Source organism: Colius striatus, chromosome 4 (genome assembly GCF_028858725.1).
Source record: "Colius striatus isolate bColStr4 chromosome 4, bColStr4.1.hap1, whole genome shotgun sequence".
NCBI lineage: Eukaryota > Metazoa > Chordata > Aves > Coliiformes > Coliidae > Colius > Colius striatus.
Window position 1 is genome coordinate 6,755,342 of NC_084762.1, and position 15,120 is coordinate 6,770,461.

A 15,120-nucleotide genomic window follows, 5' to 3' on the forward strand; every position below is an offset into this window, starting at 1 on the left:
AAAAAACCCTAGTACAAATTGCAGAGTGAAGTCATAAGGTTCAAACTTCAACCCTTTTGCTTTGATTTTGTTTTGTTTTTTTGGCTTTTTCCCACTTGTATACTAGAAACAACAAATTCCATCACACAGGGAGCTTAGATACCCTATGGCAATTTCAGAGAGCTGTAGAAAAATAAATGTGACAAAAATAGGCTGTTTAAACTGTTCCTAGAAGAGAGAAATGAGAACAATGCTTGCAGAACCTTCTCTCAACTAGGGTTGCTTAACCACATTTCCACTCCCTTAGTTGCAACAATGTGGTTCAGGAAATTCTTTGCTAGATGTAAGACTATTCCTCTTTACTTTGATGTTGACATTAAACTTCGGAAATTAAATGCCTTTTATTTGTTTTCCAGTTGTTTCATATTCTCTGCAATCTGTGCAGGTATTTTACTTGGAAGTCAGAACTTAGTTCAACACATTCACAACCTCCATCCATGTGGTTGGTTGTGAACTGTCCTGTAAACACATCCCTCTCTGGGATCTCACATTTCCAGCTCGTACTCACTGACTTACAGTTTTATCACCAGCTTGTAGTAATTGCTGCTACTCTTCTAATAGATGCTACATCCAAGCAGATTTTGTAAACTTCTGAACCTACTATTAGTCAAACTTACTTCAAGCATTAAGACAAACCTCTCAGAACTGGAAAAAACACAGCAGATTAAAACATGACACTGCTGGGCCAAAGAGAAACTTCTTCAAGAGAATATAACATGGAGATATCAAATTGAATCCACTGAAAAACCACATCTAAGATATTCTGTTTGCTTTTTCTTTAATTTCTATATCAAGCTTTCCCTTCCAATTTTCTAAAGCATTATAAAGAAGTTCCAGTGTATTGCATAATTGTGTTTCAAATTCAGCTGCTTGCTCTTTTCTTAAACAAATTTATTCAGGCCAGTTGATCACGCCCTTTCTTCCTTCTTCAATGTAAGGCTTATCTTGAGGACTGATATCTTCTCTTCTGCAATGTACAAACCCCAGGATAAATTTTAACTTCAAAATCTTTCATTAACATCTGGTCCAGCAGTATGATCTGTAAATAGACAGCACAGTAGTAGTTAATATAGACGTATTAAACTCTGCCTGTCCTCATACAAGGGGTGATGGGATGAAGCTGGAACACAGAAAGTTCCACTTAAACATAAGAAAAAACTATTTCACTGTTGAGGTGAGGGAGCATAGGCTCTGAGCATAGGCTGCCCAGAGGGGTTGTGGAGGCTCCTTCCTTGGAGGTCTTCAAGACCTGCCTGGACATGTTCCTATGCGACCTGATCTAGGTGAATCTGCTTCTGCAGGGGGGTTGGACTGGATGATCTCTAAAGGTCCATTCCAACCCCTACCGTCCTATGATTCTATCTTATTCATAGTTCAACTCCCTGATTCATCACTCAGACGTTAATAACCAAGCTCCATATGGACAAAAGGAAAAATGAAATGATATAAAGAAAAAACACCTTTGCAGCAAGGATCTAGAAAACTTTATTAGAACATGAAAGCAAGCCCAATAATCTGCAAAGATGTGGATATAACAGAAGCCTTTCCTGTATGTGAAGTATATAACAATTGTGAATACATTACAACTGAACAAAAAGCTTCCAACAGATACCTATCATTGCAACCTACACAGTTTATGGGTTCCCAGGGCCAAGAGAAAACAGTGGCAAAGGATAGCTCCTTGAATACTCCAAAGCAGCAATGGCATTTTGTTAAAACTTTATCTGAGTTGCCAGCCATAATTTTACAATAGAAAGTAACTTAAAGAAAAAAAATATCTGGTTTTCATTGTCTAGGTTACATTAGCCCTTCTCTATCTAGCTGGATTTTTTTCCCTATTACTTGCTCTTCAAACACTATTATGAGTCTAACTCCCAGTTCAGACTGGAAATTTGCAGAAGTGAAAGAAGTCAGATGTCATTGGCATAGTTGAGGAAGGGGAATGAAGTTATCTTTTTCAGCAAAAATGGAAAATGTAGGGTTCAGGAGACTGGATATATCATCAGATTAGTCCTAGAAAACATTAAAGAGAAAAAAAAAACCCTCTTCATTTGACTCTGAATGTGAAATCCAGACTCAAATACAGCACTCTGCTTCTGCAGTGAGAAGTTTTCATGCCTCAAGCGCTATGTAGCCATCCATACTAGCTGTACTTTCAAGCTACTGTAACCACAACTCCTAGAAGAATATCTTCCCAGATTAAAACTCCTTTCAAGCCAGTTTCTTAAGATACAGAGTGAATATCTGAATGAGTAAGGCTTGGAAGGTGCCTTCTGTGCATACAAGCTTGAGTTCTTTTGAACTGACTGTGAAAGTTGATGCTTGAGTAAGTAGTCCAAAATTTACATTGTGAGAATGTTAGCAAAGGGCAGCTTAGATATTCCAGCTTCTTGAGCAGAGCATAAAAGGAAAGCTGGTGTTAAAATAACCACAATCTAACTTTACAGAGTAGCTAGAGCAAAAATAAACACTCTGCTCACGGGTGAAGTTCTAGGTCTGCAGCGTGCAGAGCAGTAGTAAACAGGAAAAGGGAGTTAAATTGGGAAGGTGACTGAAGGACACATCTGTCTGTCCAGATATGAGATAAAAACGTGGCTCCTATGACTTATTCTGAAACTAGGAATAAAAATCCTCACCACCATCTCCTTTGCAAAACATCCTTCCTACTCAGCTGAAAATATCCCTCCTCATCAGCTGACAGCCTGATTTGAAGAGATAATGCTAGATGGAGTACTTAAGCTACATAACACACATATGCATGTGTATTTACCTACCATAGAGAGACACAGCAGCCTTCAGGTCCGGGTGTGTCATCATCAGGTGATGTACAGCAATACCACTCCAACAGAAACCAATGACCCCTGATTTCTTTGCACCACATTGTTCCTTTATATGTTTCAGAATGGCATCAGCTTCTCTGGAACACACAAGCAAATGCAAATTAAGCACCCATAGTAAAACCAGCATTTGAAAATATAAAAAGAAGATACACAGATGCATATAAGTGTCTCCATATCATGCTGCTACTATGTTTTCTTTCATATACTTTAAATAAACCAGTATTTCAGACAAATGTTAAGGATTGCTAATCTGAAACTACTAGAAGGAGAAAAAAACCCCAAAACTGAATGGAATGAAATAAAAACACAACATGAATAGCATATGCCAAAGGAAAGCTAAAGGGATGGAAAGTAGATGGTTGATTAAACAGCCATCTAAGATAATGTAGATAAATGTAGATTGAAAAAGTAATAAAAACCTCTCCAGAGAATGCTATTAATTAGACAGACAAAATGTTGACAGTAACTGTAAGTTAGAGTCTGAGGTATTTCTAATGCAGGAAAGTCAATGTAACAAACATCATCTGTATTCTCAGAATTCACAATGGAGCTTGAAATACACCTTGCCCAGATGCTGCATTCTGAAAACACACATTTATCCCTGAAGCTGGTGTCACCATGCAGAGGCAGTAAAGGAAAAATACTGATGGGAGGGAGGAAGCAGTTAAGTCTTTTATATCACCTCAAGACTGTATTTTCAGCCCCAGTTCCTTGTCCCTTGGGGCACACAAGCTATATATGCCGTTGACACATCAGCCTTGCAAATACCACGTTATCTGCCAAAACAAAAACACATGCAGAAGCAAATTAAGTGCCAAAAAATTCTTTCTTCACTGGAGCTGACACTTGAAACATGTGAATTGCCTGTAAGAAATGCCAGGCAGAGCCCAGCCCTTCCTCGCCATTGCAGCAGAGAAGGGATAGGTTCTAAACGAAAAGTTTCCACAACATCTGACTCTTCTGAGACAGGAACTCTCTGGAAATGATTCAGTTATGTCTCCCATAACCTTCTCACCAAATACCTAATCCCAGAAACCTTCAACATATCTACTCCCAGCAGTCCAAGAGAGATATTTGCTCTCCCAGGAAGTTAATTAGTTTGGTCTTTAATTAGTCTGAACCTTTCCCAGTATTGTCTTGCCAAAAGCTTCCTTCTGTGTTACCAAGACAGCTCAGCACCTCTGCTACTGACAGGTCTTTGGTGATAAATGCTCAGGCCATGTTGCACATGAGAAGGGAAGACATGATACTCCTCTTGGCTCCCAGCACTCTGTCCCCGGAGGCAGCTGCCAGCCCTCATTGTACCCTCCCAACACATGATCCAGCCATTAGCTACTGGGACCAGTTACACCATCCAGGGCAAGTACCACGCCACAACTGAAAACTCTTTTCTTCTTTCCACAGCAACATCTTAAACTGTTAGTCTGTCACATTCAGTGAGACTCAAGATGAGAGTTATGCTTTCTCAATGCTTGCATTACTGGTCATTTTAAAATCATGCTTTTTGAGGCAAAGAAGCAACTTGCAGTCTCTTTCATCATCATCATCAAATGACAAAACTCTCCTCTAAGTCACTACTGAAGAGATTTGAACTCTTTCCAAAGCAAAATGAAAGGTCACTTCTAATGAGTCATTAAAAAGGCCACGTTTGCTGGTAGATCAGCTGCATCTAATCTGAAGCAAACAAAAATAAAAGAGGAGGGGGGAAAAAAAGCAGCAATATCTGACAGAAGAAGGCAATGTGATATCCATCTCCCTGACATCTTGTTTTTTTTCCTGGCATCTCGAGTTTTCAGCCAATCATTGAACTTGGACCGGTCATCAGAAGATTTCCAAGCTTCTCTTCCTGCAAAAAAGTCTGGGCAGATGGCTCTGCACACACAAACACACAGAAGTCAAAACTGAATGAATTAATCAAACACTGAGATTATTTTTTTGGCCCTTCATAGCATTGAAAGTTTCTAGCCAGGCATAACTTTGGTTTGATTTCTTTTTTCCTGAGAAGTAATGGTTTTAAATACCATTGTGAACCATTCTACACACATGCCTGTGAGCTTTAGAAAACATTTTAGTGTTCCATATAGGCTTTTTTTCAACAACTAAGCCACACAATACAATTTTTGATAGAAATCTGGAAAACATTCTTTTTCTCCCCAGTATTTTACCCCCTTTGAGTACGTAATTTGAAGCTATATACAGTAAAACAGATCATCTTGATGATCAAAGCAAGTCCTGACTATGGCACTTTTAGATTTTGCATACAACATAATACCATTGAACAGAAACCCATCATTAATGGGTTGCATTTAAACAGACAGTTACATAACATAGTAAGCATGAGGCTTACTTGGGAACTAGAAAAAAGAATCCAAACACCTGATGGATTGAGGTCAGCAAAGAACAAGTGAAGGGACAACATGTGGGAAGAAAGGGAGGAGTGTTTTACTGTGGTCATCATTTGGTGACTGGAAAAAGTGAAGTTCAGCAAGAGTCCACTGAGTACTAAAGAGTTCCTCCATCATGTGAGTGCCCAAAGGCTGGCTTGGGATGACCTTGGCTGAAATGTGTTGTGTGACCAGCAGCAGCATTGTGTGATGTTGCAGTCACTAGTGGATAAGGCAAAGGGAAACAAGCAGGGACTCTGGAGGTGTCCACTGTTAGGTCACCCTCATATGTGTTCTCTCTGCTGTATATTATCCCATGCTCAGTCCACAGACAAGCAATGGGATCCCTGAGAAACTGTTATCACCTTTCACTTATTGAATGCCCTGTTTTCACTTATTGAATGCCCAAGTTTAAGCAGTGGAGAATTGCAATGACATTAACTTGGCATTTTGGAGCTAATATTGTTTGTCATGGTTAAAATTCTCTTAAGCAGCTTCAGTATACCTCCATTCATATTTGTTTGTATGAGAAATATCTTATCTTATGATGAGCATACAGAAACAGAATACCTTCAGGGTACAATTCAAATCAAGCTTCTCCCAACTCACTGGCTTATCAAATTTTAATGACATCCCAAGGCAATCTGATTTTGCAGTGTACAGGAGATAAACAGATAACTATTCAGCAGTGCAAAATAAAATGCAGGGTGTGACAATGTTGCATTGCAACCAGGGCTCCCTCTGCATATCTACAGGCATAAGGAGGAGGTGACATTCCACCTTTTGTCATAACCCAGCAGGCTGCAGGGTCTTGCTGCATGCAGGGACAAGATAGCATCATAGAATCATTTACTTTGGAAAAGACCTTTAAGATCATAGAGACCAATCACTCACCTCACACTGCAAAGTCCACCACTAACCCATGTCCCTCAGCACTTCAGCTATGTGTCTTTTCAGTATCTCCAGGGATGGGGACTCTACCACCTCCCTGAGCAGCCCTTTTCAATACTTAACAACCCTCTCAGTGAAAAAATTCTTCCTAATCTCCACTCTAAACCTGCCCTGACACAACTTGAGCCCATTTCCTCTCATTCTGTCATTCGTTACTGGACTGACCCACACCTCACTACAACCTCCTGTCAGGGAGTTGTAGAGAGTGGTCACGTCTCCTCTCAGCCTCCTCTTCTCCAGGCTAAAAACCCTCAGTTCCCTCAGCCTCTCTTTATGAGACTTGTGCTCCACATTCAGCAGCTTTGCTCACTGCAGCTACTACAACTTCCCACTTCCTAAGAAGCCAGGTTCCTCTGACAGTGGTGTGTGTACCTTTACTGCAGGATTTGACAGGGATCATTCAGTGTTGACTACTGCAACTTGAGCTAAATACTGTCAAAGTCTTCTTTATGACAATCAAGGAGAGGGGCCCCATCTTGTGGACATTTTCTGGAGAGAATATGGCTGAGAAGCTGTTCACAGTGCTTTCAATGCAGTGCTGAAAAGCTGGCTACGATAGCCATTTGCATCAGGTCTCACCTGAGCTAGAGACTTGTCTGGGCTGAGCAGGTAGGTATTATGCATAGAAAACACCTCCTTTCTTCTTCTTGAGGCTAAACATCCTCCCTTTTTCGCAGGTGTGAGAAACTCTGTCCCAATACAGCTTTTAAAGACCTGGAGGAAAGTTTACACACTGCCTGCAAACTCCTTACCTGCACACTGAGGAGAGGGGTGATGAGGGTAGAGGGGGATGAATCGGGATGAAGTCAGGGCATCCCTCACTGCCTTAGTCAACCAACCAAGCCTGGGGACAATTTATCAGGGGCCCCAGAAACCAAGGTACCTATGGCCACGTGCTGTGACCAGCAGGAGAGCCCAGATTCCCAGAGTGGCTACAGACACCTTGTACCAGCCCTGACTGTCCAGGCTCAGTGCCATTTGGAGAAGAGTACAAACAGGCTGTTTACACAACCTGCAGTTATCCTCCACCTGTGCTATCCCACAGCTACAGCACTTCAGCTCATTAGCTTCAGTCTAAGGAGGCTGCCAACTGAATTCTTATTCTTAAGAAGCTGTGTAGTATTTGGTAAAACAAACAGGATAAAGCTGCTGTGCATGCACTGCCTGATTCTAGGCCACTTCAAATAGGTTTTTAACACCAACAATGCAACTGGCATTTTTTCAGTTCAGGACAACACTGCTTTCCCAGCTCCCTCATATCTGTATTCTCCTGATTAGAAAAGCTTCATCATGCTTGTCCCTTGCCTTCTACAAAAATAACATTACATATGGCACTGCCTTTGCAAACCCACAATACTTGGAGGATTTTTCTGAGGCCATGAAGGCATAGAGGGACAGCAGTGGCTCCAAGGGCTGGAACTGCCTTTGGGATATGCAGGAATACTGCAGGATTAGGATCTGGGCATTTGGCTACACAAAATGCAGATGATAAGCAGATATGGCCATTTAGGGACTTGGAGTAACAGAGACTGGGGTTATCATGCAGAAAGCACCAGGTGAGCATGGGGATTTTGAGGAGTCAGAGGAAGTTTGGGGTCAAAGGTGCATCTACAAGTCACTTCATCTGACCTCTTGCATGGACCAGGGCAGCCTCTGATCCAGATTAGGCTACTCAAGGCTACTCACTCTGAGCAGTTTTGAAACCCTCCAAAGAGGGAGATTCCATCCCTTCTTAGAGCATGTTGCTCCAGAGCTTGGTTGTGAAATATCACAGAAACATAGAATCATTTTGTTTGGAAAAGGTCCCTTCCAACTCCTACCATTCTATGATTCTATGAAAAGGCCTTCAAGATCGTCGAGTCCAACCCCTTCCCTCATACTGCCAAGCTCATCGCTAACCCATGTCCCTCAGCACCTCATCTATGCATCTTTTAAATAGCTCCAGGGATGGGGAATCCTCCAACTCCCAGGGTAGCCTGGGACAGTGTCTAACTGTCTAACTCTCTGTGAAAAAGTTCTTCCTTAACATACTGTCTGCTGAAGTATGCAGACAACTAGAATGCAGTGACCCTAGATTCACACTGATAGGATAGCAATGTCTGAAACTGCCAGGGAAAGTAATATCCATGCAGATAGCTAGCCTTGATTTATTGCTACATTAACGTCAGGGTGAGTAACTGACAGATGTTGTAGAGAATGAAAAGAGACTGGTCCCTCAGAGGATCTCTGAGTAAACCAAAGTTGGCAAGTCATTACCAAGACAATGGAAGAAAAACCAACAATAACAGCAAAAAAGGTCAGCACGTCAACAAAAGTGGAGACTGTGTCATAATAGTAAACAGGGATGCTTGTTGTTATGTACTTGGGAGGAGATAAGCACAATAAAGGGGGAGAACTTGAAAGAAAAATGGAGTGGGATATAATATAAAGCAAACAATATAAGCAGGACTGAGTGGGGGTACCTGTTTGTCAGCCCTGTGCCCAGTTTGGACCAGGACAATAAACCCAGTGTTCCTGCCTGTGTTACTTCTACAGCCAGGAGGGACTGGTAATATTTTTCCTGTTGTTGGTGGAATACTAGAAGTACCTTTCTTAACCTGGAGAGTGTCACCTAAAACCATCATTTCTTCCTGGTTCCTTCTCATAGCCAAGTGATTGTTTCACACATGGGCAATTCTGCTCAGTTCAGCAATACATCTGGAACAAAGGTTTTGTAGTTAATAAAAAAAGATGCTTGCATGCAAAACCAGGTTATTTCCATGTTAATGCTGATGACCACCAATCACCATACTAAAGTAATGCCTGAAACTACTCAGGTAGAGTCATGATGAAGTCATGCTCACTAGCAAAGACAAATGGATAAAAGGGATGATCACCATTGATGTCATAATGCAGAATAATGGAACAGACACAAGGCAGGATAAATTCAACCAACTCTTTAATGCCTGATCATCCTTTAGTCCAACTTTGATTTCACAATCTTGTGTAAATCTTGTTAAAAAAAATAATTAAGGCTTATAAATTAAAATGTTGCTACTTTGTTTATGACAATTCCCAAAACCAGATCGTTTTTCCTTGACTGTTTTCTTCTCTCAACCGAAACCAAACACTGATCTTGAAGCCTACTGTTACTTTATGCTTTTGTCAAACGAACGTTTTGATCCAATCAATCATATCCTTTCTAGCTTCTTCAATATAAGGTTTATCATTAGGTTTCATATCTTCTGGCTTCAATTGTGCAAACCCATGAACTTGCCCAGGATAAACTTTAATTTTATATGGAACTGTGCAGTACTGTTTCAGCTTCTCCTCCAGTAAAGTGATCTGTAAAACAAAGTGGTTTTCCATTATTTTGGTGTTCTTTTTTTTTGTTTGACAAACTTGCCATTCTCATTTCTCTGCATCTTTATCTTTTCTCCACTGTCAAACTTGAAGCAGGTTGTTGTTGCTCAATGGATGAGAAAATCTCTTTTTGGAATATCACAGGAAGACTTTTTTTAAAGTGTGAGTCTAAGAACACCAACAGTTACTGCTATTACTACAGATGAACTTCTAGTCAGAGACTTAGGCTTGTAACTTAAGCCCTGATCTTGGGTGAACATATTCTCTAAACCTCAGTGACTCTCAGTCCAAAATATTTTGATAGGCTTATTAGCAGAGTTTAAGAAAACACAGGGGATTATCTAAGCTTACTGTATAACAAAAGGACACTCGTCCTGCACAACCTTTTGATGTACACACATGCTTACAGAGTATTAACCATACAATATGTACCTGCATACATGTGTGGACATGTTTTTTTGTGCTCCTTTCCATTAAAAAGTCAGGAAATATGAGAATGAGCATTTATTTTGCCCCTGCAAGCTTAGTTCTGTACATTGTGCAGATTAGAGACATCACAGTGACTTATTGCATGTTCGATTTTCTTTTCCCCAGAGGCCTTTATTGTTCAGTGCAGAAAACAATGTATTTGAGGATTATTCTTGTTTTAAATGCAGGAATTTTTCTTATACCATCTGCAGTTAGCTCAGAGAGAAAGCTTCAGGAGAAAAAAAGGTATGGTTTCAATGTATAACACATGATGGAAAGAATGTATTTGTGAAAATTGTGCCCCTGGCAAAAAGATGTTTTGCTAGAAAAAGAGGACAGAGAGTGAGGAATTTGTTTTCTTGTGCAGAGAAGACACATATTTGAGGTACAGAACAATATGCTGAGTAACACAGTCAGAAGTAAATATCAATTGGCTTCTGCATTCCCAGACACTGCGGGGTCCCCAGTTAGACTACTCCTACACAACAAACTGTGCTAGAAGTGGTATGTTGCCCTTGTCACTGAACAGAAAGAATTCATGCACAGAAGAGGGCACCAGTTTCCCACCCAATGCCTCTCTCAGATGCTTACAATAGGGGTCAGATCAGAATATAAATGGCAGTCAGGAGTGAAAACAGAGCCCACAGGTTTTCAGCACCTTAGTTAAAACACACGCCCGCTCTTCTGACGCAGTTCATTTTATCTTTGTGTACCAAAATCATGTAGTCATTGGTTCACATCACCAGAAAGTTCAGTTACTGATCTGAAACGACTTTTCTTTCCATTCAGTGTCCAAATTCAGCCGTTTAACTACCTGTTCTCTCATTCATAGCAGCAGTAGCCAAGTTTTTGAGATGCTTGGCTCGTACCACTCAGATCTCACTGCCCACTTTCTCATTCTGCTTGTCCAGCCACTCAGAGGCTGCATTTCCCACCTCAAAAAACAGATTTAAGTAACCTAAGCAAGATATGGGGGGAAGTTGAAATGGAAGCAGAACAATCCAGCCTGTCTTGTTTTACATGTTTGAAAATACGAAGCTTGTTTCTAGCAAGCTAAGATACACGTGTAGGATGAAAAAACTCATGGGAAAAGGAAAAGCATTTCTAGCACAACAGCTTACCTGATCATAAGAAATAGTGTGGTCTTTCTCACCAAAAATGAAAAATGTGGGATTTAGTAAATTGTATCTTTCTTCTGAGTCTCTAATTATTCCTGCAATGTGTTTAAGAAACAGTCTGTTAGTGAGGGGCACAGTCTTGCAAGATTAACAGTAAAACAAAAGACAGAATGCCTGTTTAGATTTACTTATTAAATACTTTTTTTTTCTTTACATTGGGACAGTTTCTATTCCAATGGGGAAATAAAAAAGCATTTGGAAAATGCATTTCCCCACTCTCCAAGCACTAAAAAAAGAGATTAGAACATTTTCTAGGTTCCACCATTCTTAAATTTTGATACCAATGCAGCGTATTGTTGAAATCATCACGACTAAAGTCTACAACTCACTTTTGAGTCGAGTCGTTAACAGAAATTGCTACAAAGCAATGACTAGAGTCACAAACTATGCAGAGTCAGGTGAGCCCAGGTAAGTTTTCATGTGTTCTACACTACCATAGAGGGACACCCCAGCGGTTAATTGAGGATTTTTCAGCATCAAGTGATGTACTGCCATTCCACCCCAGGAAAACCCAACGATACCAATCTTCTTTGCACCGCATTGTTCCTTTAGATACTTCAAGACAACATCAGCTTCCCTAAGACATATAAACAAAAGCAAACTAAGGAATCTATTGCAGAATCAATACTTGACAATTTAAGAATCAGAAGAGATACGTGAGAGGGGTTTTTTTCTGTGTCTGCAGCCCCAATTATTTAAAACAGAATACTTCAAAACCACATTTCATCCCAGATCGGTGGCTTCTGTTCTTAAACAGGAGTGACCATCTCTGTTCTACTTTAAGGAAGTACAGGTACTTAAATACTTACCTGAATTGTGACCTGCTCCTTTGTTTTCAAAATAAGCAAATTTTTAATTGAATCACTTTGTCTAGGACAGGACAACTAAAGACAAGACATATCTGCAAGTAGAACAACATCTTGCATTATGGATTGTAGGAACAGATAAGCTTCACTGTGCTATCTCTGCAGAGTCCACCTATTTAGATAAAGATTTAGCTTGAGTATGTCATTCCTGTTGCATGAGTTAATATTAAAATATCCTATCAACCCCACATGCAATAATAACGTACTAAAGTAGCAATTACTCAGAGTTACTCAAAATTAAACTGACAGTAACAATACTGCTTTAAAAAAAAACAGGTATTGCATGAGGTATAATGCAAAAATATGGAAATTGGTTTTAGTGTGGGCTAGAGCAGGTTGATTATTTCTTTTAATTGCTAACTTCTTATGTCTCAGTAGTTTTATCCTGTCATTATCTACAGAGTTTTAAATGAATTTTAAGTGCAGACTGCATATACTAACAACTGTTGTCAACTATTAGGTATATTAGTAGAGTCATCACAGGTTTAGTTAGGCTGACAAAAAGAGCAGCATGAGAGTGACATGAGGAGGAGATTGTGTCCTGGGCTTGTATCCAGGGGGTGTGCTGTGAATCAAGGGGGTCTCTCAGATTTAGTTTGCTTGGAAGGGTACTAAGTCAGTCGTGGATATGTTGAGTGCCTAATGCTCCGAAAGAGCAACAGATCTGACCTTGTGGGCAGCTATGAATGAATTCTCAAAAGACAGCATAGACATGTCCTTGAGGTCTTAACTGTTCAAGATATGTGATATCTGCTTACTCTTTGGAGCTGGATTTTTTTACAAGTGCTAGTCATTTGTGTTTTAAGTTGCAACTATACGGTCAAAAGCTTTGCTGAGAGATGCTGAAGTTAGGCTGGGACTGCTGGGACCTCTTGAAAGGGTCATATGAATACTTGTGGCTTACAAAATGATAGCTAACTAGTAGAGTGTCACTGCCTCATTATCATCTCCTGAAGCTTTAGGCTGTGATGATAGTGGAAGGTTTCCCTACCCATGGGAAAGGGGTAGATGATCTTTAAGGTCCCTTCCAAATGAAACCATTCTATGATTCTATGATAGCTGGTGAAGAAACAGTAATGTCTCCTATAATTCAGGGAAGCCTTGTTACAGGTACTGCTAGACTTTACAGATAGTGGTGTCTCTGTTTCACAGTACAGCTGATCAATGTAGATTTTGGGCAGTCTTACAATTTGGTAAGTTCTGATCTAATGGTGCTGAGGAGAATATCACCTGCACTTGCATTATCACGAGGCAGAAAGCAACGTTGGCAAGTGACAACTGGCAGATAACATGAGCAGCTATGGAACAGTGATATCTTGAGGAACTGGAGGCAGAATCTCACTTGTGGGTGAGAGTTCTGTGTATTGCACAGCCTGTGGAACACTGGCTGTGAGACTGTGTGGCCACTATAATGTAATCAGAAGAAGGTACAGGAAAACAAGATGGGGACAATATGCAGAGTGATAGATGGAGTAGATGATCCTTTCCAAATCCCAGCCAAGACAGTATCCAGAACCACAAAACTATCAAGAATAAGAATTGTGTGTATGGAGCCAGCTTGCCCTCCTTTGAGGTGCCACTTTTAACATTTCATACAAATTCCCCTTGTTTGCTGGACGCTTTTTAAAGTCCCAGTACAAATATGTATCTTACTTGTCTACTTTCATAGGATCATGATGCTTCATCCAGTCAGCAAAGTCAGCCCAGTGATCAGTACTTTTCCAGGGTTCTGTCCCCTTGAAGAAGTCTGGGCAGATGGTTCTGTGTGAGACATGGAATCAAGTCAACTTTCACATTCACGTGGAGAGAACTCGTGGATGTCTAAATGTCTCCTGCTGTCCTTTCTACTCCAGAGTACACGTCTACATGGTTACTATCTGAATCATATTCTATTCATCTTGCTCAGGCAATCAGCAGAGCAAAAAGTATGCCTTTCTATGGAAAAAAAACAAACAAACCCACAAATAAACTCTCATTATTCCTTTAGACATAATACAAGAGTAGTTGCTTACATGTATCCATGACCTGAAATCAAATCGACTATGTATCTAATGTCTGGGAACAGCCATCCAAATACATCATGAATCACAATCACAGCTTTGTCAGTGAAAAAAGATGGTCTACAAACATATGCCTTGATGTGCTCAATTTGTACTTCGTGTCCAAGGCACCCATATTTAGATCTTTCTCCAGTATGATATAGAAAAGGATCAGCCATTTGGAAACCTAAAAAAGGAAGAGTAAGAAAGTCAAAATCATTTGTTACTGTGAGTTGTGAAAGGGAAATAAAGGCAAACACAATATGCAGAAAGTAGTTCAATAACTTCTGTAAATAACATTGGTGTCTTTGTCTGAAAGGAGAAGGAACTAAAGGACAAAAGGCAATGTTCCAGTGCAGAATTGGTCTTAGTCCATTCATTGTGTGTTATGAAGCTGAGAATGAGGACAAATACTAAGAGCAAAGTTATAAAATTACAGACACATTTGGTTTGCTCCCACAACACTCTGTCAGCACTGGTGTGAAGCAGTATGGCTTTAGATATCACTGTCTCCCCAGGCAAGGGACCATCATGTGTGTCCTCACAGTGAAACCTATGCTAGTTTCACTGAGTTATGTGATGAGGAAGGACCACAGCACTCAAGTGCTACAGAAGAGTGTTCAGTGCTTCTCTCAGTGCTGGCATACGCTTTTGGTAGCGACATCACAGCTGTTCTGAAACGTGATGTATCAGGTGCAGTTGGTGAATGACTGCAGTACAGATTTGTCAATTAGATTTCAATGCCTTGGGCCCATATGCCCTTGCAACAAAACAAGCAAGTATGCAAACGTCATTCAAAATATCTGAGAATATTTGGTTTCGCCTCCTGTCCAAAAATGGCAATTACAGACAATGTGCCAGGGGCTGTGTTAGCGAGATTAAAGTCAAAAGTTGTTCCGACTCTCTGTGTCAATAGCTTGGAATGGACTCTATGCAAAAAAGTAGATTGTAATCCTGTAATTAAAAGTAGTGTTATAATGTGCCTATACAAGAAATCCAATTAAGTCTTCAGG

General features: G+C 40.3%; 1 protein-coding gene and 1 pseudogene across 1 annotated transcript; both read right to left on the reverse strand.

Annotated features, from left to right (window-relative positions):
• Positions 1-930: 930 nt before the first annotated feature.
• Positions 931-7,192, reverse strand: LOC104564188 (carboxymethylenebutenolidase homolog; annotated as a pseudogene).
• A 2,166-nt stretch (positions 7,193-9,358) lies between these two features.
• LOC104549392 (carboxymethylenebutenolidase homolog) lies at positions 9,359-14,286 on the reverse strand. Its single transcript, XM_010210902.1, has 5 exons — positions 14,081-14,286; positions 13,722-13,829; positions 11,637-11,779; positions 11,146-11,237; positions 9,359-9,538 (listed from the first exon to the last, which is right to left on the reverse strand). Exons 1-5 carry the CDS (start codon positions 14,284-14,286, stop codon positions 9,359-9,361), a joined length of 729 nt encoding a protein of 242 aa, XP_010209204.1.
• Between the last annotated feature and the right edge of the window lie 834 nt (positions 14,287-15,120).

Bases quoted from the DNA above. Each gene is read 5' to 3' on its own strand.
- LOC104549392 (XM_010210902.1), bottom strand. From the start codon at position 14,286: ATGGCTGATCCTTTTCTATATCATACTGGAGAAAGATCTAAATATGGG. The intron at 13,830-14,080 runs GTAAGCAACTAC...TGTCTCACACAG, and splicing joins ATTTCAGGTCATGGATACAT to AACCATCTGCCCAGACTTCT. The intron at 11,780-13,721 runs GTAAGATACATA...TATATGTCTTAG, and splicing joins GATCCTATGAAAGTAGACAA to GGAAGCTGATGTTGTCTTGA.